The sequence below is a fragment of the Rissa tridactyla genome, chromosome 2 (genome assembly GCF_028500815.1).
Source record: "Rissa tridactyla isolate bRisTri1 chromosome 2, bRisTri1.patW.cur.20221130, whole genome shotgun sequence".
NCBI classification, from domain to species: domain Eukaryota; kingdom Metazoa; phylum Chordata; class Aves; order Charadriiformes; family Laridae; genus Rissa; species Rissa tridactyla.
The window spans coordinates 124,790,401-124,813,836 of NC_071467.1; the positions used below are offsets into that span (position 1 = coordinate 124,790,401).

The following is a 23,436-nucleotide window of genomic DNA, read 5'->3' on the forward strand; positions in this document are numbered from 1 at the left end:
TTCAGTTATAACTGGGCAGAGAAGCTGTTGATGGGAAGTTATTGTGCTCTTCTACACAACAGATATGGGTCTTTAAAGGTGTGAGGTTCCAAACCATGCCCATGTCCCTCAGGGTCATTGAGTTGTAATTTTCTTAAACTATCTACATTAGTTTCTTTTTTTTCCTGTTAAATTCTGTCACTGATGTCTTTGGGTCTTTTCCCATTTTGTAGGAAATTTTTATTTGAGAGTAGTGTTCTGTAGATTTAAATACTCTTTCTTTTTTTTTTTTTTTGTTTGTTTTAAATGTTTGCTTATACCACATTTATTATTATTCTCATACCCTGTCTTCGTACATGGAAGTTCACATTGGAGCTAGGACTTTCACAGTTCTTTTTCTACCTCTTTGACCAGTTATTTGGACGCAGGCATGAGGATAAAATGTCACTTACATGTTGCAGTCTCTCAGTAAGTGGTCTTTTGGGACATTACTGTCAGTTCTATTCCACAGGAAAAATCATGGAAGCAGTGATCCTTGCCTGTCTGCAGTCAGAAAAAAGAACAAGGACACAGTAGTGATGTCTTTGTATTTAAAACATGTTTTTGAGTAGTATTTAAAACGACAGGCTAAAGCATGGAAGTCTTTCCAATGTCATAATAATTTAAAAATGTTAAAAAGGCTTGGCAAATGGCTGAATGTACTGGATGCCACCTTCAGGGTACGTGGTTAGTACTATGTGTGACAGTGGGCTTTTTGATATGGAAACCGGTTCACAAGGAATGAGGTGAACTGACTGAGTATTTTAACACAAGTCATGAAACAGCAGTCAGAGCCCATAGACTTAATCAGTGCTTGGACTAGATTTTTTTTTTTGGTTGGTTTTTTTTTTGTATGATTTAAGTAGATGTGAAGGGCTATAAAATAATCAAAATATTGGGAATGCATACCCACCAAGAGCAGAAATATTAGTTCCTGCATAAAAAAAAGAAAAGGAAAGGAGGGAAGAGAAAGAACTGTGAGACAGCATTGCCATTTTAGAGTGGCAAAAATTGCATTCTTCTGAATTGACAGGATAATAATCCTGGGGAGTTTGAGACGCAACCTACCCTTCATGGAGCAGACAATATAGTACAAAACCAAAATAATAAATGTCAAAAGTAGTGTCTAATGCTTAGTGTTTAAATTTGGCTATGCAGCATTATGCAGAGTAGTTCAGATTAAAACATATCACTATACGTACCAAACATGTTTGTATTTGGGGTTGACTGAATCAATTTGCTAATGCAATTATTTTTAAAACTGTGGCATCATAAAATAACAGCAGATACTGTTTTATGTTTAGAGAGGGGCTTATATAATTATGCTTTGTAATTGTGATGGTTTTTAATTCTACTTCATACTAAGTTTTTGTTACTATCATACTAATTAAATTCCTTTTAATTGGTTATGTCCTTGAATTAAAAAATCCAGCAATGTGTATGTTTAGAATACCAAATATATTAAATGGATGTGTTTACACTTAATACATTAAAAATTGAGGAAAAGACTGCTTTAGGGAATTGGTAATGAATTCTGCAGTCTTTTTCCATCTCATAAGTCACCAGAAACAATCTGCTCCAAGTTAGTGGTGACAGAGTCTTTATTATCCTGCTGTCTCGAAGGCCTTCTCAGAAGAGACGTAGCAAATTGTACATAGTTATAGAGAATGATGTTTCCTTTCATGTATACCTGCCATTTATTTGTTTCACAAAAAGAATTGTAACTTATGAAGGGGATGTATCGACAACAGATCAAGAGATATAAGTAGAAGGTAACTAAGTCTTGGCTATGATAACTGCTTTTGGAATTGTGTATGTATACAGAAATTTTAGAAAAAGTCTGGGTAATGAAGTAAATTTTGAGATTGTGATGGAATAGAGAATCTCATCATAATTCCTTGAGAACTTGACTGATCTTGAAAAGCTGTTAGGAAACTGTGAAGAAGAGCAGATCCCTCAGGTATCATTAAGAAGTAGGTGAGAATGTTCCATGTTAGTTGGTGAACTAACTTGATCTTTCTGAAACATAATTGTCCTAAAATGTTGGAAAACTGATACACAGAACCATGTTGTGTAAGATTTGGCTTTTTGTGCTAAAGTTGAGGTGTTTTCTCTTTGTGGTGTTTTGAGAAAACTCTCAGTGGTAATTAGAGGTACTATTTTACTTGTGTCCCTCATCTTCTCTGCTGTGGAAAAGAAGATATTACTTGATCTTAGTTTCTGTTTATGGACTATGCAGTCAGTCTGCATACTGTGATAGTGACCCAAATTTCTTTTCTAGTACTGGTCACTGCTTCTGGTTTTAGCCATACCTTGTGAGAGCGCTGCATAAATCGATATTGTGATATGATTTCATGCAGAGATCTGCAGTAGGTGGTTTTTTCTCATTGCTTATTCTGGTGACATGATAAAATTTTCACTTATTTAAGTCATTTTTGTGTTTGGAAGGATAATTTAAGATGAGGGACAGTGTTGTACTTTCATACGTACTTAATTGGTAGCCTGCTTTATGATGCTATATGATCAAACTGATTACCAGTTTTCCCAGCAGTTCTTTCTTCCTCCAGAAACATTTCTCCTCCAGAAACGCCTCTGAAACATTTCACTGATTTAAAAAAATTGAGAGTTTATGTTCTTTCAATGTGTGTGAAAATTTGGTGATGGGTAGCGAGTAGCGACACAATTTAATCTACTTGGTGAGAAAAGTTTTCAAGCTCAGCTGAAAGGTTATCTTCCAAATAGGCTGCAGTACATGCTGTCATGTGACAGTAGTTTGGTGTGTTTTGATAACCAAGAGAATAGAAAACTGAAGGTACTGTGGGCTGAGGCAGAGTAAACAACTAGTCTTGTGCTGGCTTTGCCATTCACGGAACAGCTGGCTCCTGGAGAGGGTGTGCTAATTTGATCAGAAAGGTAACAGAAGTTAAATAATCCTTTCAGTATATTAATACAGCATTTTTTGTCAGAGGATGTTCTGAAAGTCGATTCATACAAGTATTCACTCTGAGAATGAAACATAGCAATGAAATGTAATTGTGGTAGTGTGGTTGTAGTTTAGACGTAGGGTTATAATAATGTGTGTCAGCAACAAGTCCAGTGCAATTGGAGGTGGAATCCACAGGGACAGCATAGCTGAGGAGAGGCAGGTAATACTGTCTCTGTCTGTATGCCAGAGTGCGACTCTGCATAGAGCATTATGTTTCGTGGTGGACATACCATGACTAAAAAGATAAGAATGATGAACTTCAAGAAAGAAGGTTATAAGCAGTTGACAGAGATTGACTTATAAAAAGAAGACCAAATGATTTAACTTTATGTAATTTTTATTAAGTGGCAAGTTTGTCTAAATAACAACCGTCACCTCACATTTGAAATGTATTTAATACCACATCCAGTGTTACATAGCATTATATGTGGGAGTAAAACTGGAAATGATGTGAAACAAAGTAAGAAGGCATGAAGATGTCTGTATTTATCTCTGTAAAAATCTTTCAGTGGAAATGATAGAAGTCCCCACCATAAGACGTAACTTAATACTAGACCAGAGAGAAGGCGAAAAAATCTTGGACTAAAAGAATGCAGGCCACTTTGGAATTGACATGCACTACTTCATACAGATATTTTTTTCTATCCTGAGAAGAGTTGTTTGCTCACAAAGGCTTAAAAGTAGCTTAAAGTCATAGCATAGGTTTTCTTGGTGAAAGGGAGTGTTCAAACATACAGGTTAGTTCCTATAGTTGTTCTCTAACAAGTGAGTGGTACTGATCTAGCTTCTGAAGAGTTACTTTAATGCTTGAAAAAAATACAACAATAGAAGTATAATATGTAATAATTTTATAGACCCTCATGATGAATTTAAACTGCTATCTTTAAAAAAACTAAAAGTACTCTTCTACCAACATAACAGATTATTAACCAACAATGTACTTGGAAATAATTCTTTCTGTAGAACTTGTATAACAATTATTTTAATGTTTATTAATTATTTTGTTATACCTTTGGAAGAGATAATAATAATGAATGAACACTTTTTATTAGAATAAGATTAGTCATTTCATCAAACTAATTTATGAGCTTGCAAATGTCTTTTAGCCCAATGTTACTGGTATTTGTTTGCTAGACTTATTCTTTTTTAGTTTTTCTGAAGTAATGTCAAATGAGCTACATTTAGATGAACTATGTTACTATGACATCTGAACTGCAGGACTTAGAATACCTTTGGTGGGTTTATTTTCTGGGTGTTTTTAATTAATTAATCTTAGAGGTCAGCGATATTAATATCTTGGGAGATTCTTACTCTTGCTAAATCTTTACTATTTCCTGTTCTGCTTCATGTTGCTGCTCGGTATACAGTGTGCTGATTCAATTTCTAGTGCCATTATATGTCATCTTGCTGTCTTTGATTCCTTAATAGTGTGTTTGCTGTTTTACTGCGTCTTTGGTGGTCAGTTAAAGCTATTTCCTGTTTTCATTTGGGTCTTGGGCTTTAGTTGCTGGTGCAGCTTTTGTTCAGTTGCTTGCTTTTTCATAGTAGCCAAATCTCAAAGCTCCGTCGAGGATTGTTCAAAGTGCCATAGTCTTTCCTTGGTTTGTTTCATCTCTTTTATACTATTTCTTGGTTTTTTTTACAGCCGAGTTCTTTCACAGAATGATAATTTTTGTTGTTACAATAACTTTAATGGTACAGTATGAGAAAGCACGTGCCACTGTAACAGAATAGAGTTCTTGAACTACATGGAGACATTATTAGAGTATGCACCAGAGCAATAAGTGGCCAGGCCTCATCAGAGAAATGTTAATACTGGATTTTTAAGTGTCTGCTCTCCTCTTTTTACCCTTTCCTGTTTTCTGCAGTAGTAGATTCACTGTCTGTTTCAAGGAATGGCAGGCCAGCTGTGGTGTAAGAATTACTGGAGGCAGCATGAGGTATCCTAGACATCTGACTGAAAGAACAGCCACATCAAGAATTGACGAATAAGTAGGAGGCTGAATGTTTGTAATACTCTTCTAGAATAATTGAAATAAAGAAAAGAGTTAGAATCAGAAATATGATAAGTATCTGGTTAAGAAATGCTATAAAGGGGCACTGATGCCTTCTAAATGAAAAGAAATTCATTTTGAGTCATCTGCAAGCAGAGCAGCCTGTAGTCTTTCCTTCCGTTTCCTCTCTTACGATAAGCGACCATATTTTCTGCTTGAGATGCATCCCTAGTCTCTTATCAGGTCTTATTTAAAATAGACATTATGGAAGAGTCTGTTTTGAATGAAAGAGGGGAGAGGTAAAAATAAATTATTTGATCATACTTGAATAGCTTTGTGGGTTAATAATTTGGAGTTAAGTTTCCTTTAATTATGTTCCTCACATTGGCAAGTGACATTTTCCACACCTAGAGTCCTCAAACTTCTTGGTTATGGCTGGTCATTGTTTACAGGAATGTCATAAGGAGGTTGAATTTAAATACCCCATGATTTCAAACAAACGTATATATCTGCATTTTCTCTCTGTTCTGCTGAAGAAAGCTCTTTTCCTGGGTTACTGCTCAATGTCTAGGCTTTCCACAATTTGAGCTCCACAAGCAAGGGTCAATGATTTTATGACTAAAGAGGTAATACAGCATTATCTGGGGATGTAGCAGTGAATTAGCTATACGATCCCAACTGCAGACATGCAGTCTGTATATTTTTATAGAGATCAAGGTGCCCAGTTATTAAATTGGGAGATGCAGGAGTGTGCTGTAAATGTAATTTGTTGGTAGGTTTTGTTGATTACTATTTACAAATCAACATGTACAGTATTCTCTTTCTACTTCCTGTCTCTCTTGAGGCTTTAGTTTATTCCTGAAAGGAATTTTAGAGAGAATTCAGAGAAGAAAACTGGGGTATTAAATGTTCTCATCGCAGGATCATGTGACAGTTCGGTTTAGGTCACTTGTCCTATTTTGCTTCTGGCCTATTTCTCAAGGGTGCCCATTACTGTGTTTAGAGAGTGAGCTGAACAGAATGAGGTGATATCTCAAACCTCTCCTTCTTTCTCTTTAGTCTTTGCTCAGTTTCCCATGTAGCTTTCCTTTATCAGCTGATGTCTGTACGTGAGCCATCAAGCAATAAATTTTTTGTTTAATATTAAAATATATAACAAGTTATGCCTAGATTATTATGTTACAACTCACTGCTCATATTTCCTCTACTGACTTCTGTGAGGGTTTTTGCAGGCATCTGGATCAACAGACTTTATTTAGATTTGGGAATTTTAAATTCTATGTAAAAGAAGACAATGAAGTTGCCATCTTATTCAGGTAAAAATCTTTAGACCTTTAGCTGTCTGCTTTTTTTTTTTTGATATATTTAATCCATTCTGAATGTGATTGCTAGACAGAAAAGTAGTTATTAGTTAATTATTTTGTATATTAGGTTCCAAGTGTCTTGTATATTAGGTTCCAGTGAACCCAAATATTTGCAAAGTCATCTAGTTCATACCTTACTGTGAGAAACAAGTTGCTGTCAGAAGCGAGTCTCTGTGTGGTTGGAATTCATCTTGCTGATATGTAGTCATTCAAAAAACTAGGCATCTTATTCCGGTCAAGCGGCTAGATGATTACTGAAAGTAATGGAAAAAAATAGGCACTTCAATAATGGATTTAATCCCATCTATCTTAAATAGCTATTTTAGGATGAGATGAATCAACCACTTGATGTGCCTGTCTCTCTTCATTTGCTACAGAGAGATCTGGAGCACTACCTTAGCATAAATTTAACTTATAGGAATTTAAAGTTAGGTGAAATTAACACCTTATATGAAATAAGTTATTAAAGATTAGATTTATTTTAGAGTTGTAGAATTGGATTTGCTACTGCTTGTGGTCACCTTCTTGCAAATACTCATTTTTCCAAGTCTCCCTTTTAATTTTAAATATTGATGCGGTTTCTTGATGAGCTTATGTGGACAAAGGCACTGAATGAAGTTCATTCTGAAAGGCGTATAGCTCAATAAGCAAAATCCTTTATAGTTTTTAAGTGTTCAGATTTCTGTTCCATAGATAAAAGGAAAAAACCTTTTTATTTTCTTGAACTGTTTGTACAGTTACAGGCTTAAGGCAGTTCCTCAAAGCATTTTATAGGAAATTGCAGTTATAATTCACTGGAAAACATCTCTGGTTGGAAGGAATCAATTCTTAGAAGTATCTGTCTGATGCATGTTATGAGTACCTTTTAGAATATGAGTGTTTCAGTTTTTATGTATATGGATATCACTTTGCCACAACTTACAGATAGAATTTATCTACAGTATTTCTGTTAAAACCGACAGCTTGACAATCTGCTAGATATTTTTGTATGAATAAGAGCATCAGGTGTGTGGACCATGCAGTGATGCTTGCCTTTAATAATATAAATCAAAAATCACATTGAAGGGAAATTTTATGTTGTAAGTTTCAGATTCTGGCTTATACTTCCTCTTGTTGTTTTAGACTTTGTTCCGTGATATCTCTGAAGGAATAATAGGTGTAAATTAGAACTTCAATGTCTTTTTGTGTTATAAGTCTGTACGTAGCACTGGAACACTAAACTACACATTAATGATACTTTGATTTGTCCTTATAATTTCCTCAGAAGTGCATATAATAATCTTGAAAATTCAGAAGCATAAAAAAGTTGAAACAGCTGTGCACATTTTGATCTTAATTAGGTAATTGTATTTTCATTACAGTATGAAAGGTGATACTTCATGATATTCTTCAGTAATAGTAAGACAACTGAAGGAACAACCAACCTTGCTGTAGACATCACCTTTTCTAATAGACCCTGCAAGGCTTTTTAAAATGTCCTTGAAACACGTTTTTAAAAAAGTGACTTTTTTTCAAAGAAGACTTTGAAATTGCCCAGTGGTGTCTGAGCAAGTACGCAATTGCCGTATCTGGGAATTCTTGGAGCACGTTGTTTTCCATATATTCAAACACGAGAACATTTAGATATGGATGTGTCTTGGGCAACATACTTGGTGAACATCGGTGAAATGTATCCTTCAGTTTTAAAGATACTTTTAAAAAAGACACTTATGCAATGAGGTGCTTTTTTGCTATTGGTCCATGAGATTCAGAAAGCTCTTGTTTTAAATAGCGCTAAAGTTTCGTATGTGTAAAAGCAGTGAAAATATAAAGCTGTCACCAAAAAAAAGGTCTGACAGATAAATACATGAATCTTTTCTAACTGCCAGAGATGTACACTCTTGCAGAAAAAATACAGAGTTCAAAGATGGGAGAACACATAGTCATTGAATGTATCTTGCTGGTCTTCTGAGTGTGAACACAGAAGTCCTTGCAATAAAATTCTGTTCTTTTCAGCCGCTTTTTATGTAGGCTTTATGCTCAGAAAGAGGAACTGAGAAGAGATATGCTGAGGCTTTTTATACATTTTCTTGGTTTAGTTATATTTTGATTGACTAAATTTTTGTTACTGGGCAAAGGGAAAAAAAAGTTTCAATTGAGCATTATGAACTAAAATTAAACTAAGAGGCTGTTTTGGCCACCTTCACAGTTTCATAGGTGCTCTAAGTTTTGCTGGGGAAAAAAGCAGGTAGGAGTGACTCTTTGCATTTAGGGATTAGGAAGAAGACCTTGTGCTCTGAACGTGCTTCTGTCTTAGGTATTTAATGATTTAAGTATGAAGAAAATTTTTGTTAGGTTGGTTTTGTTTAACAAAGCAATAGGAGTATAGAAAAATAGAGTAAGCTTTTAAAAAAATGTCATTTAATTTGTATTAATATGCGATGTGGGTGAATTAGAAGTGAATTTCTGGCATTTTTTTCATGTGTTCTAGAACACTATCTTATTACACTACTAGAGGGCATAAATTTTTCAAAGTTAATATATTTGGCATCTCTAAGCAATAATGCATAATGTTAGCACACATAAAAGCTTAAAGGTTTGTAAATTCAAAGACATACAAATCAGTTGTTGAACGTTAACTGGATGTCTGTAGCTTTATTTTCAAAACTGTAAAATGAAAAACCTAAAAGGTGGAGTATTTTAGACAGAGAGACACTGAATATGTGCTGAAAGAAAGCAGTAAGTTAGTGATTTCTCTAAATTGTTGATCAACAGCAGTGGAGCTGCTGGTTTCTTACTGGAATCTTGTTTTTACACATTTCTTAGTGCTCATTAAGCTTTTGGATTTAGAGAGACTACACAACTTTACTACTATTTGCAATGAAAAGTGTCCTTCCACATCAAATCAGGCATTTTTTGGGGAAGATTTTAGTAAAAAACATAAGGGAGGTATTATCATACAGTCTGTCTATCCTGCAGTTATTAGTGGCCTGTCACTGAGCTGAGATTGATTTTGCCTCTCTATAGACTAAATTATATGAATATAGAGGAACTTTCTGGGCAGACACAGGCAATACTTGGACTAGAAGATGAAACTGTTGAGGAAAATGAAACTGTTGAGATTACACTGATGAGAGAGCAATTCTACATATGAAAGTTACCTCTCTTAGCTGACTTCACCCTTTTTAAAATTACATTCCCCACCTGGTGGCAAGACAATTTATTACATTGTAAAATTGCAAACCGAAGGTAGTAAATTTCTTCCCTACCCCCAAACATTTAAAAAAATGGTGGAAATGATGAATTTTTCTGTAGGCGTCACCAGAGGTTAAGATGCCTGAAAAGGTGCCTTTTGTGAAGAAGAAATTATATATATTTATAATATTTTACAAAAATATTTAACATAATTTTTAATAAAAATGTATACAAGTTATAAGACAATGTAATAAATTGTTATAGAATTGGTTGGCTATACATTTCAAAAGATAAAACTGTGAATGCAAAATTTTTAACTAGTGATTGAAAATCCTGTTCCAGCTTCATCACTCAAGGGATAAACAGAATATCCCCAAAAGGCTTGTGTTGAATTCTTCTTGTAGGTGAGAAATGCAAATAGCTTTCAGCAATGTTTGCAGAAGCTCTTTATTCAAACTGTCAGTTTTGTGGCTCCTATTTCTTCTTCCAGTGCTTTTAGTGGTAATTATGAAGCTATAATACTGAATGTGTATGTGTAGCTTACAGCAAACTATTCACAGAAAAAATTGTGACAAGCAGCAACTATTTTTCTTTTTTCTCTTTTGGGATGATGCTGATGGTGACCAGCTTTTTTTTTTTTCTTTTTTCTCCTTATTTTTTTTTCCCCTCTTTCTGTGATTCAGAGAATTGATTATAGAGTAGATCTGTGGTTTTTCACACTGGTCTCCAAACACTCACAAATTATCCTGCAGTAGTTTAGTAAAATGAAAACGTGCCACCTGGTTCATAAAAATATAGAAATGGTTCCCAAACACAAACATAGCCTTGATTTTCTCAATCTTTGGACTGAAATTGGTGGTCTTGGCCCTTTTCTGAGAAAACAGACACCATGAGAGATTCTAACTTGATATAAGGCAATTTTTTTTTTTTACCATCATAACAGTCAAATGTAGAACAGGCTGCCCAGAGAGTCTGTGTAGTCTTTACCTCTGAAGGTTTTGAAGATACTACTGGAGAAATCCCTGGTTAGCCTGGGCCAGAGAATGGCAGTCTCATTTTTATAGTGAATTGTGTCAGTTATAGGTGCAAAGATTGTGTAAATCCCTTTGATGATTTCTCACAGCAACTACAAAGGCTATCCATTGCAAGCAAGTATTATTTTATAGGTATCTTAACAAAGATATCTGGATATCTGAAGCTAATAGAAGCTGCAGAGACTCTTTCATTATTTGGGACCAAAAAAAAAAAAAGGTTTATCAGTATATGGCAAACTTCTTGTCTACTGTCTCTGCTACTGTCCTGTCTCCAACAGTGGCAGTAAGTCAATATCCATAAGGAAGGAAGAATGGGATAAGCATGCTTGATACTAAGCATGGGATAAGCATGCTAAGCCTCCAACTTTTTTCAGCTTGGGTTGCTTCCTGAACTAGATATGGTTTCTAGGCATGAGTGCTTGTATAACCACCACCAACTGCAGGAATCTCCATCAAACTTTAAATAATTAATTGGAGGAATGATAAAGACTAAAAGCAATAACTCTGTCATTGTTAAAATCTTCTACAGTGGTGTATACTTCTTATTTATTTACTCTTTCATTATAGCCATCACCTCTTTTGGCAGTTAGTCTTGAAGAATAACTCTTATTTTACTTAACCATAACTGTCTAGTTGAAATTATGTCTCATTTGAAAATATTCCTCGTACTGTAGGATGACATACACCAGCTTGTTCTTACACCTGTCAGAAGCACTGGGTTTAACCAATGAACACTGTACCAAGACAAGTCATGAGTGGCTTATTGAAGTTCTGTGCAGCCTGGGAAACCTTCACTGATTATGTTCCATGTAAAGTCAGCCTGATAGTGTTGACAACATTTCTTAGAAGCTTTAGAAGCTCTAGAAAATTAATGTTGTTTTGAAAACACCATTCCCTCAGCTCCCCCTTTCTTCACCCTCCAAATTCAGGACTTCTTCCTTCATTTTGGAACTTCTGTCCACTCATAACTAATGTGAACATGAGCTAATCCAGTGAGAATAGTCATCTTCTGTTATAAATATGTGATAGTACTAATGTAGCAGATTCAGATTGGGACAGTCTGTTTGTAAATCTCTGTTAAAAGTATTCTTAAATAAAAACCATGACAAAATAACATCAGTGAGAAAAATTATACCTGAAAGCTTGACTGCAGAAATGCCTCTAAGGCCACGTAGAGATGATTTGGTGAAATGGTATTGGTTTACAAGTAACACAAATAGTGACAAGATTTGATTTTCCTTTTTTTTAAAATCCCAATTAAAAATGTGGGGCAGTGTGGAAAGCTATCTTCTGTATTTAAAATAGCTGCTTAGTTTTACAAAAGTGGTGCAGAAGAAAAAAAAAGATAACCCTTTGGATTAAGCAATGACTTAATGGAATTCAAGGCTCATTTTAAGGCTGTTGGCATAGAAGACAATAAATACAAAAGCAATGCTGATATGTTGAGCAAGAGTGAACTTTCTGTTAAATGGTTATAAAACTGTCTGTTCAAGAATGTTGAGAACTTGGAGAATTATTCTGTGGATGTATTTCTGTGTCTTTCATTTAGAAGAATTTAGTCTTGCTTATGCTATGGACATTTGTTCAGTGGAGGACTCTCCTATAGTTAACAATGCTGCTGAAGTAAGCTTTTTCAGCTTGAATACGTAATTTGGAAATGAGCAGTGATTTGTAAACCTAGAGGAAAACTCTAGTGATTATCTTGAATATGTTAGCTGCAAGAACTAAATGACTAATTATATAAGTATCTGCTGCCTCTTTTAATATCATAGAATATAGCATCAGTACTGCTGCTTCTCATCAGTATGATCAGCCCTTGGAGCAATGGAAATGAAATTCTTTATCAGCTCTTAGAGTTTCTAGCTTTATGTATTTTATTTTGACACTGAATGCATTTTATGATGTGGACATCCGTTTGCTAAAAAATGAATTAACGCCGCTGTCTTCTTTCAGCCAATCAAGATCTCTTAATCTAAGAATTAAAGAAAGAATCCTGCCCTTACAAATAAACTAAAAAAAAGGTCACACCAGTGCTATGCCCTTAAATTAATTTTCAGTGTTTGTGGCTAAGGTTGATTTTGTAGGGTTTTTATGGAATAAAATTCAGAGTCTGGTTCTACTCATTCTTTCTGGTCTTGACCAGACAGTGACAGTTTATACACAGTTGTCAACTGAATTAGACAAACCATATGTACTCCCACCACCCTCCTGTTTGTGGGTGGCAGTGTACAGGAACAGAACTGGGTACTTTCTCTGCCTGGCATCCCTCAACAGGGTGGATTCAAAAGATGCAACTCAACTGCAGAACTGTTTTGCTAGTCAACAAGTACCGTACCCCACCCACATTTCTAACTAGCAGACGGTGAGGCAAGCCTGTAGAACATGGTGAGGGATTTCACTACATCTCTTAAAAGTAAATGAATAATATTTGAAAATTCTATTTAAAAATCTAAATTGCAGAGTTAATTAGCCATGAAAGCATAGCATCATATAAGTATAGGATTTTATATTCTCTGTAAAACTTTAATGGTCACCTTAGATAAATATTACTTAATTGACATAATTTAAAGTACTTAAGCATGAGACAGTATTTATTCAAGGTATTGGTCATTCTAATGCTCTAAATATCAGAGACTTCTGACTAAAGACATTTGTTCTGGAACAAAAAAATCAATCAGTGCTCTGCTGCAAGTCCTAGTTTGGATTTAAAAAAAAAAAGGATTAGATATGCATTTGGAACAAGAAGTCTTTCAGCATGAATAAGCAGACCAAATGACTTCATTAATTTTCAGCTATTGTGCATTTGTATGAAACCACGCTAAAACTAAACCCCTGTCAGCACTGGATTCTTTCTGTGATTTCCAAATCATAGTAGTAACAAATATACATTTTTCCTAGTCACCAGCCCAATGGACTGCTGTTTGCTGTGGACATCAAGCTAGGTTCATCCCTGCTGTTCATGAAAATAAGATTCTGCAGCCAGGTCATGGTTGCTTTGGTTTCTCTCTCAACTATATTCAGCTTATTCTTTCTGTGACTGCTGTGCGACTTTTTCAATAGTTACATAGATTTGGCTTGAATAATCTCAGTTTGGGATCTTAATATTATTTAGTCATTTGAAAATAATAATTTATAACTTTATGTCTCTTTATGCATGAAAATTATCACTGGACTGAAAGCTTGTAACATTCCAGTCGGATTCATTTTTCTGAATAGGAACATGCTTAGAACTTTACTAAGACAGGGGCTTTGCCTTATTGAGCACACCATATATATAAGTTGCAATACTGATGTTTGCTGTAATACACATATTTAATACAAAATGAAATTTCCACAAAGTCCTCTAATGAATTACTGTCACAGTGAGGAATAAAGACAGTCTGATTACAGAAATGATATTATGTTCTAGCACCATGTTCACATCCTGTATTCCCCTCTATGGGTATGTAATAGCAGCTGCAAAATTCACGGAATTAGGTTTCACCCAGGAATCTGTATCTTGCTTGATCAATTTTATCAAAACTGTGTGACCTGTCAGTCTCCCTCACTTCCCCACACTGTGACCTCTGTTCTGACTTTCTGTTCTGTTAAGATCACTTAATTTATCTTTAGCATAACAGTTTATCTAAGGGACCTCATCCCATCTATTTTAAAAATCTGGTTTCTTCCCTTTGTCCATATCAGCAGCACACCTTCTAGCAATATACTTTATTCAGACTGCATCATTAATTGAATTTACACAGTACCTCTCGGCTCCAAAATAAGGCATTTTACTGAAGATATCAATAGTATAATCATGAAGTTGATATAGTGGTTCCAAATTCTAAGCTGAAAGGAAAAGGAAAACAAGTAGGTTTTGAAGTTGATTTTAGGGATGAAAGGAGTCAAGTATTTTTTATATCTCTGAATAATTACAGAGAGAAGATGCTAAGTGGAAAAAACCACATTATGTGATAATGACCTTTACTTAACTGCTAGGACTTGAATATCCCTAGTAATGTAAATATTATTTTCAAGGTTTATGAAAAGCATTGAGGAAATTAAGACAAGGAAGTGAAGTCTGCTTTGTACTGAGTCAAAACTGAAATTACTGCCTTCTTCCATTTGTTTTAAATGGATTTTTGAAATGATTTTTTTTTCTTTTTTTTTTTTTTTTTTAATGGTCATTTGGCTGGCTATTGAGTGTCCATGTCGCATCCTCACAGGGAATACATTACAGTAGTTTTAAGAGGATGAAAATGATATAATGAGCAAAGTTTGTTTGCTCACATTAATAGCAAAGTCATATCCATTAGCATTCTAAATACAGTAATCTTATTAAAATCTTTCTGATATCTGAATTAAAAGAGGATGTATTACATTTATTTGTTTTCTAGTCCATTTTATTGAAATGCCATCAGTGTAAACGAGTTCTGGATGCTGTAGTTCATTTGTATCCATGAAGTCCAAAGATATTATAGCATGAAATGAGTGGAAATGACAAGTGAAAAAAATATAAACAACCAGTGTTGTGAAAAGAAGTAGAAGTGGAAGAGCTGTTAATTGTATTTCCTCTTAAATAATTTGGCTGCTAAAGGAAATAAATGCAACCTTTTGAACATAACAACTACCTGAAAGGAAGTTGTAGAGTGGTGGAGGTTGGTCTTTTCTCCCAAGTAACAGGTGACAGGACAAGAGGAAATGGCCTGAAGTTGCGCCAGGGGAGGTTTATACTGGATATTAGGAAAAATTTTTACACTGAAATGGTTGTGAAGCATTGGAACAGGCCGCCCAGGGAAGCGGTTGAGTCACCGTCCCTGGGGGTATTTAACAGATGGGTAGACACAGTGCTTAGAGATATGGTTTAGTGATGGGTTTTGTCAGTGTTAGGTTGATGGTTGGACTAGGTGATCTGAAAGGTCCCTTCCAACCTAGGCAATTCTGTGATTCTATAATTGTATTTGCTCCGACAATATGTTGTAGTGACTAACTAAATATTGGGTGTGGGGTTTTTTTGGTTTTTTTTTGTTTGTTTGTTTGATCATTTTTAAAGCCTACTTCTAGGTGAATTAATTTGTGGGTTGTAACACTTGTGGGTTACATTGCTTTTTACTTAGCCCTGAAGTTGTAAAGAGTGAGCCGTATGGAGAGAAGGCTGATGTCTGGGCTGCAGGATGCATCCTTTATCAGATGGCAACTCTGAACCCACCGTTTTACAGCACCAATATGCTCTCCTTGGCAACTAAGGTATTCAGGTTTGCTAGATCAACCTACCAATTATTTCTGCATGTGTTCACTAGATCCATAAGAATTTATGTTTAAGGCTATTTTAGCATAAACTGCTCTCTTGTCTGATGTGTGAATGAGCACGAGTGTTTATCATTGTATGAATTGCTATCTTGCCATTCTAATTGCAAAAATTGCTTGTAAATGTTAGTATATTATTACCTCTCAGACAACCATGTTTTTATCACTGCATTGGTGCTAACAAGCTTTAGATATATAAAATTTCTTGATGTGCTATAATATTGGATTTTCTATAGCCTTGAGTATTTACACCCTGGGATGTGATCATAAATAAAAAGAAATCATAGTTTGTTTTGTTTTTTTTTTTAAATGTTTCCCTTATTCAGATATTGTAGCCCTTTGATCTACAGTGATTATGTACATTAGTATGGATGTCTGATTGGAAGTGACATTCTGCAAGAAGATGTGTTCTAAGTTGTTTTGCAAGTTAGAGCTGATGATGTAATATTGATCAGGTTTTTTCAAGGAACAATACTTATCATATGGGATCTTCAAATAAATAATGGAATACTTTTCTTCAATTAACTGTAGGTTATTTATTTTGCAGATAGTAGGGGCTTTGTATGAACCTGTGCCAGAAGGACTCTACTCTGAAAAGGTGTCGTTTACCATTAAGAGGTAATTACTCATCTAGTTTTATTTCAACATCCTGCTGAAGAGATGTTTTGTTTTGTATGTTTCCAGCAGTGGTGATGTGACAGTTTGATGACTTTAGCAACTGCCAGTATTTCTCTCTGAATATGAAATATCTTCTGATTTAAAGAAAAACGGAGGTATCTCCTTCCCCTGCTAATAATATATGCAATGTAGTTGCATATATGCATACATGCAACTAGAAAACCGATGCCAGTATAGTCAGCACATTTATCCAGCCAGAGTACACCTTATACTCAGTACTGAAGTTTAACAATACCAGTGCTGGTTAATTCCCTACACATCAATTTTTTTCCCCCATGAAAATACAGCATCTTGAGTCATTGTCAAGTGCAGTTTATGGTCACAGAAATAACCCTGTTCTAATAAGTTATTTATAGATCACTGTATGATCGCATTCATAGTTTTGAGTGTTTATTTGACTGACAGAAATATGTTTCCCACTACCTTCTAATCCTGTTAGGAGGATAGCAGAGATAACAAAGCAGAGATCACGTAGTAATGGAGGAAAAGATGAGCCTGTATTTGTTCCACTCACTCATCACATATTTCTCTTAGTTATCGTTACATCTTCCTGGTGATAATGTAATGTGTAAGGCAAAGTATAGAGCATGGATTGGTGCATTTCTATGAGATTTAGCTCCCTCAACTTTTCCATTTTAGAAAAACTCCACTTAGCACAAAAATGCTTTTTCTTTCTCACTCAAATGTTGAATTCCATTTCTAGAAAGCACTTTACTGTACAAAGACTAATGTTTTTATACTATGTTTTATTGTACAAAAAGGCTTCTTTTATTTAAAGACCTTGACAATGAAGGACAATGGAGAGGATAGGAGCTAATAGAACTGTGTTTAAGAGGTCCTGAAACTAATTTTAATATTTTAAATACTTACAGATAGTTGTAGTTAGGATAACTGGCTTTGTTAATTCATTGTTTGCTATTTAAGAATAGTATAGTGATCTCAAATGCATCCAGAAAGTATCTTCCAGTCACATCATATCAGTATTGATATGTATTGCATTCACTTACAAATTTTAAACACATCTTTATGACTGACTTAGATAAAGTTATGTGAGTATCTGGCCCTCGGTCTTTTCCTTCTTTTCCTTCCTGATAGTGATCACAGAATCACGGAATGGTAGGGATTGGAAGGGACCTGCGGAGATCATCTAGTCCAACCCCTCTGCCAAAGCAGGGTCACCCAGAGCAGGTTGCACAGGAACGCGTCCAGGCGGGTTTTGAATATCTCCAGAGAAAGAGACTGCACCACTCTCTGGGCAGCCTGTGCCAGTGCTCTGCCACCCTCAAAGTAAAGAAGTTTTTCCTTATGTTCAGACAGAATTTCCTGTGTTCCAGTTTGTGCCTGTTGCCCCTTGTCCTGTCACTGGGCACCACTGAAAAGAGTCTGGCCCCATCCTCTTGACACCCGCCCTTTAGAGAAACTCTGTAATGGGAAGTTTTTGAGGGGTTTTCCGAGGCCAGCTACTGAGTTATTTATGATTGTATAAACAGGTTCACTGAAAGTGACATATCATCATGAGACCAGCTTCTATGGAGACTAACTGGTTTAAATAAATGATTGAATAGGTATTTGCATGAAAATATTAAAATTAAGTTTTCCTATCACACAAGAATTTTTCCGCTTAGTTTAATAGCAGTGGGAAGCATAAATTATGTTTTAAAAAAATGTTCATTCTCTCACTATGGGTTAATCCTTAAATGAAATACTATGTTTAGATTTTGGCTTATTCTTTGTGAGATATTTAGAAAGAATAAAGAACATTAAAGAAAAGCAGTAATAATGAGATTTTACTTATAATATAGATGAGGAAGCATTAACAGAAATGAAGAAGTTTTTTCCGAATGACTGAAGCACAACACATATTCAAAGATTCATAAATAGAAAAAATAATGTAGTGATAATGATTAGAAAAAACACTAAAAGCTTCATATTGCAACTGTAAATTTGCTTTTAATGTTACCATTATTATTATTTGGTATTGTTATTATTAAAATACAGTTTTATTGGATTAAGCTACTAAAGAAAGTTCTAGCATCATAATCATCAAAGTCTTTCAGAGTAGAACATCAATCTCCTCAGTCTTTAGTCATAAATAAATAATTTCTTTCTAGATGAATGGGAAATGGATTTAGAACTTCTCAGAAATCTTTTATAGCTGACATCGTTCTTGGAAATTTTGACCAATTTCAGGGGATTAAAATAAAAAATTAAAAAGAAAAAAATCAAATGGAACATTTCCCTAGGGTGAAAAACTTGCATCTGTTTAAAGGAAACACAAAATTCTAAGTAAAACAGATTAACAAAGTTATGAAAATTAATGAGATGAATCAATGGGTTTGAGCAAATTTAAACAAAAAAAGATTAAAATCAAGAAGTTCAAGTACTGTAAAACATTTTCTCTTTTAGAAATAAAATCATCCTGTGACACTTTCTTTAAAGATGGGTGTTGGGTTAAGTGTATCTGTATGCTAGCTGGTCAGTGGTACTCTGCAGGGAAATCATAGTAAATTGTCAGGTTCACTGGAGTTAACAGATTTAAGACAGTTTATAGTACATGCAGAACTGTCCCTATCAGCTTTCAAGTCCTACACTGCATGCAAAATAGTCTGAGGATCTAAAAATAGGCCTAACAGTATACTACTAGTGTTACTAAACAGCTACCTAGGGTGCCTGAAACAAGAACCACAGAACTGTAAAGTAATTTAGGTTGAAAGGGACCCGCGGAGGTCATCTAGTCTGTCTGCTCAAAGCAGATACAATTAGATCTGGTTGTTCACTTCTCATGGTCTTGTCTAGCTGAGTTCTGAATATCTCGAAGGATGGAGATCCCACAACTTCTCTGGGCCCACTTCAGTGCTTGTCTGCCTTTGGGATTAAAATTATTATTATTAATAATAATAATAATCCCTATATCTAATCAGACTTTCCTGTATTCTAACTTGTGTCTATTGCCTCTTGCACTATCGCTATGCACCTCTAAGAAGGATCTGGCTCCACCTTTTCTATACCCTCCCATTACATAGATAGCAATCAGATCTCTGTGTAGGTGGCCCAGGTCCCTCTGACAGCAAGCCTGGCCCCATTTATCAACTGATCCCTGCAACTTAGTGTTCAAAAACCTTCTGAGAATGCACTCCATGCCATCATCTAGGTCATTAATAAAGACATTAAACAGTACTGGCCCCAATATCAGTCCCTGGATGTTGCTACTTCCAGCCACCAGCTGGACTTTGTACTGCTGATGACATCTCTTAGAGCCAGGAAGTTCAGCCAATTATCTACCTACCTTATAGACCTGTGGATATTGTGTAAAAGGCCTTGCTAAAATAAAGCTACCCACAGCATATACTGCTCTCCCCTTGTCCACAGAGCCAGTAATCTTATCATAGAGAGCAATCAGTCTAGTCAGATGGGACTGCTGTTTGGTAAATCCATCCTGGCTGTTCCCAGTCACCTTCTTGTCCTTTGTGTGCTTGGAAATTACTTCCAGGAAATTTGCTCCATTGTTTTCCTAGGGAGTGAGATGAAACTGACTGGCTGGTACCTTTCTAGATCTTTCCTCTTGCTTTTACACTGCTCCTTTGGTGGTTATCTCTAGATTCTTCTCATTCTTTGCATTGTTTGGGGGTCTGGTCTCTGTGAAGATCTTGTCATTCTCCTGTAAACCCTCCTGACAGCACGCTCATCTCCTTCACAGCCGCTTTGTTCAGTAGTGCAGCACCTTGACCGGAGCACAGTCCCCACAAGGGAGGCCAGTGTCTCCCCCAGCCTCAGGAAGAGGCAACAAGCACTCCCTAGTGTGTCTGGGAGCACACGGTGGCAGCCCCCCATAGCAGTTCTGTCTGGGTTGGTGCCAAGGATAATTGCTCCGGCTGATACCAGAGAGACTGTGCTCTGTGGTGTGTCAACACCAAGGCTTCACAGTGTCATACTGTCCCACGCAGGCTTGAGCAGAGTGCTGGACAGCGTGACTTGGTACAGACCAGTGCAGAAATGCAGTGGTAGTAAACAGTTTTTTAGAAAGAAGTAATTAGCTTTCAGTAGAGATTTTTCTTTCTGTAGATGCTTGACTCCTGATGCAGAGGCCCGTCCAGACATAGTGGAGGTCAGCTCACTGCTGTCTGATGTGATGATGAAATACCTGGATGTTTTATCCACCTCTCATCTCATGTTGGAGAAGAAACTGGATCGGGAGAGGAGACGAACCGAGAGGTACTTCATGGAGGCTAATCGAAATGCAGTAACCTATCACCATCAGCTTTCCATTTTATCACAAGTAAGTACATGTATTGGCCTTTATTTTTTCTTATCATTGTTTGCCATATCTGAGAAAATAAGGTACAACAAAGCAGAAAATAAATCAAAATGAAAAGACCAATCCTCTTAGAACGTTTTTCCATGCAGGCTCTTTAATTTATTTTTAATGGGGTACTCATTCATTTTTTGTGGATGTGCTTATGCAGGAAAAATAACAGCATCTTAAAACCTGGTACCATTCCATGTTGGAAAATGGCATTGTTATGGAGGTACTTGCAGTTTTGATAGATTCTGATAACGTTTAATTATTACTGCACACTTGTGAATGGTTTGTGAATAGGAGAATATACACTTGGCTAAGGTGAAACAAATGGATAATCATGTGTATGATTCACGAACAATGACACCTAGAAAATGGAACCTACACAAATATAATTTTTAATTAGAGATTGCTAAATAAAGAACAGTGATGCTGATAAGGTATTTGCTCATGCTTTCTTACTGTCTGATACAGTTCTGCAGAAATGTTTCTTAAAATTCTTCCATTTGCTTCAGGCTGTGTTTTAAGCACCCTTCATGAAGGACATCAGTATTTTACATAATGAACCAAAGTTGTATATGATCTCAGAGAATTTACTTAAAAAATACAAGGACAATGTTTTTGTGTAGTAAAAGCTGACTGTGAAAATCATTGTTATGGTAATTGTGAAGAAAAGTGATAATTTACACGGTTACTCTTGTCTGTCTGAGATTCCTTTTATCAGGGCTTCAGTAGTTTGCATGGGAGAGCCTTTTTGTAGGAAAAAGGTTTTCAGGAACACCTGGTCCTGAACTCATGGATTTTTTTTTTTTTTTTTTTATTAATACGTTCTGTGTCTTTACCTTCCTGTCCAAACACAAGACTTGTAGAATTTGTTAACAGTTTTTTTTCAGTATTTTTTTGACCTATCACTTCAAGATCATTATTTGTATCGTAACGCTTTTTCTCAATAAGAAGATGCCAAAAGCTTGAGAAAAATTTTAACAAACCACTGTAATTTGAAATAGAAGAGGTACTGAGGTGAAAGGAAGGTTTATACTTTAGTAGGTTTTATACTTTAGCAGGATTTAGACTTCAAAACAGTATGAGACATTTTCCCTTTATTTTGAGTTTTCTTACCCTACACAGTTGGAAACTTGTTGTATGTCATTATTTTTTCGTACCTTTATATAGTCATTCTCTTGCACATCTGTGATGAAATTTGCCAAAAAAATGTACTATGGATGGAAAGCTGCTTAATTTGTGATTTCTCAACCTAGTTATCCTGTATTTGAGAGAAGAGTGCCCTATCCAGACACTTGTAAGATATGATAGAACTAATAGCTGTACATTGAAGTTATTTGTATAAATACTTGAAAAACACACCTACAAAACAAGAAGGAAAATGCTGCTATTTTGGGGGATAATGGCTAGTCTTCTCAAGGAAGGAATACTCTAATTCTAGTTCCACTCCAGTGGATATTTTTGTATAATAAAAGAAACAGCTACAGCAGGAAGATGTGACAAAGATCCAGAACACTGCAGAAGCTGAGGGGAGTATGGCTTAGTAATGAGAAGTGGAAGACCTAATTGTGCATCCTCGCTGTAAATAAGATAGAATAAATCAGGCTAGCATCTTTCAAATTTCAGAGGAGTGCTACAGGGCTTAGAAAGAGAAGGAGCTGTGTTGTTTCTTTGTTCCTAATATTGTAGGAAAATTTTATGAGGTCGGAGGTTTTCTAATAAAGAGAATAATTATTCCTGAAAAGTTTGACTTTTGAAAAAAGACAATATTCTGACTAGACATACTAGGAAGAATTTCAAGCAGCTGTTCCTGAAATAAAAACTCTGTAAGGTATGGACAACCTAATTCATCTTAGTCAAGGCCTTAGCAATTCCACAGCCAGGTAATTTGTCATTTTTCCATTGTGTCAGAGAATTCAGTGTTTCTGCCACATACTTTGATGTTTTGTTGAAGCCAGCTATCTTACACTTTGTTTTCTTTCTACTAAAATGTACTTATGGCCTCCTTTTTCATCCCAGTTATGTCATATTGTGAATGTTTCTGAAATAAAGAGCGTACTATTTATCCTGGTTTATGGAACTAAGCAACAGAGATCTTTTGGAGCCAGAGTGGAATCTGTTTTATAAGTAGCTGATAAGTAGGCAAATGAAAAGCAGGTCAGTAGATGATGTTGGAGAAGTGTAGTTACCTTGCCTGGCAAGTATAGCATAAGATCCGTGCTGGAAAATAATCCTAGTAAAAAGAATAATTATCATCTCCCCACATAAATTCCTAGCTTTCCTTGTTTTCCATAGAAATTTTTGTTTATGTGTGAACAAAAGCAGATGTAGGGAAGAAAGGTGTTTGATAGAGTTAGTGTTTTCAGTTCTGAAAGATTAAGGTTGCTGACAAAATACAGGGCACAGAGGACCCAAACAAGTAATAATAATAGTAGTAATTATCTCTCACATAGTACCTTTCATTTCAAGGTGGTCAATATTATATTTTCATGCTGTGGGTAGGAAAAGGTGGAGAGGAAAAAGGTAGTTTGTGTAAGGCCACCAAACAGACCGGTGGCAAAGTTGAGTTTTCTGTGTTCCAAGCCAAATTTGAGTCTCCAAA

The 23,436-nt window shown here is 35.6% G+C and overlaps 1 protein-coding gene across 3 annotated transcripts in view; it reads left to right on the top strand.

Annotated features, from left to right (window-relative positions):
* Positions 1 to 23,436, top strand: part of NEK10 (NIMA related kinase 10) — a 98,686-nt gene that overhangs the window by 33,544 nt on the left and 41,706 nt on the right. For all 3 annotated transcript variants that reach the window (XM_054191673.1, XM_054191674.1, XM_054191675.1), the window contains exons 23-25: positions 15,667 to 15,796; positions 16,404 to 16,474; positions 20,597 to 20,810. In XM_054191673.1, coding sequence (XP_054047648.1) covers positions 15,667 to 15,796; positions 16,404 to 16,474; positions 20,597 to 20,810 — 415 coding nt within the window. The remainder of the gene's footprint in view (positions 1 to 15,666; positions 15,797 to 16,403; positions 16,475 to 20,596; positions 20,811 to 23,436) is intronic.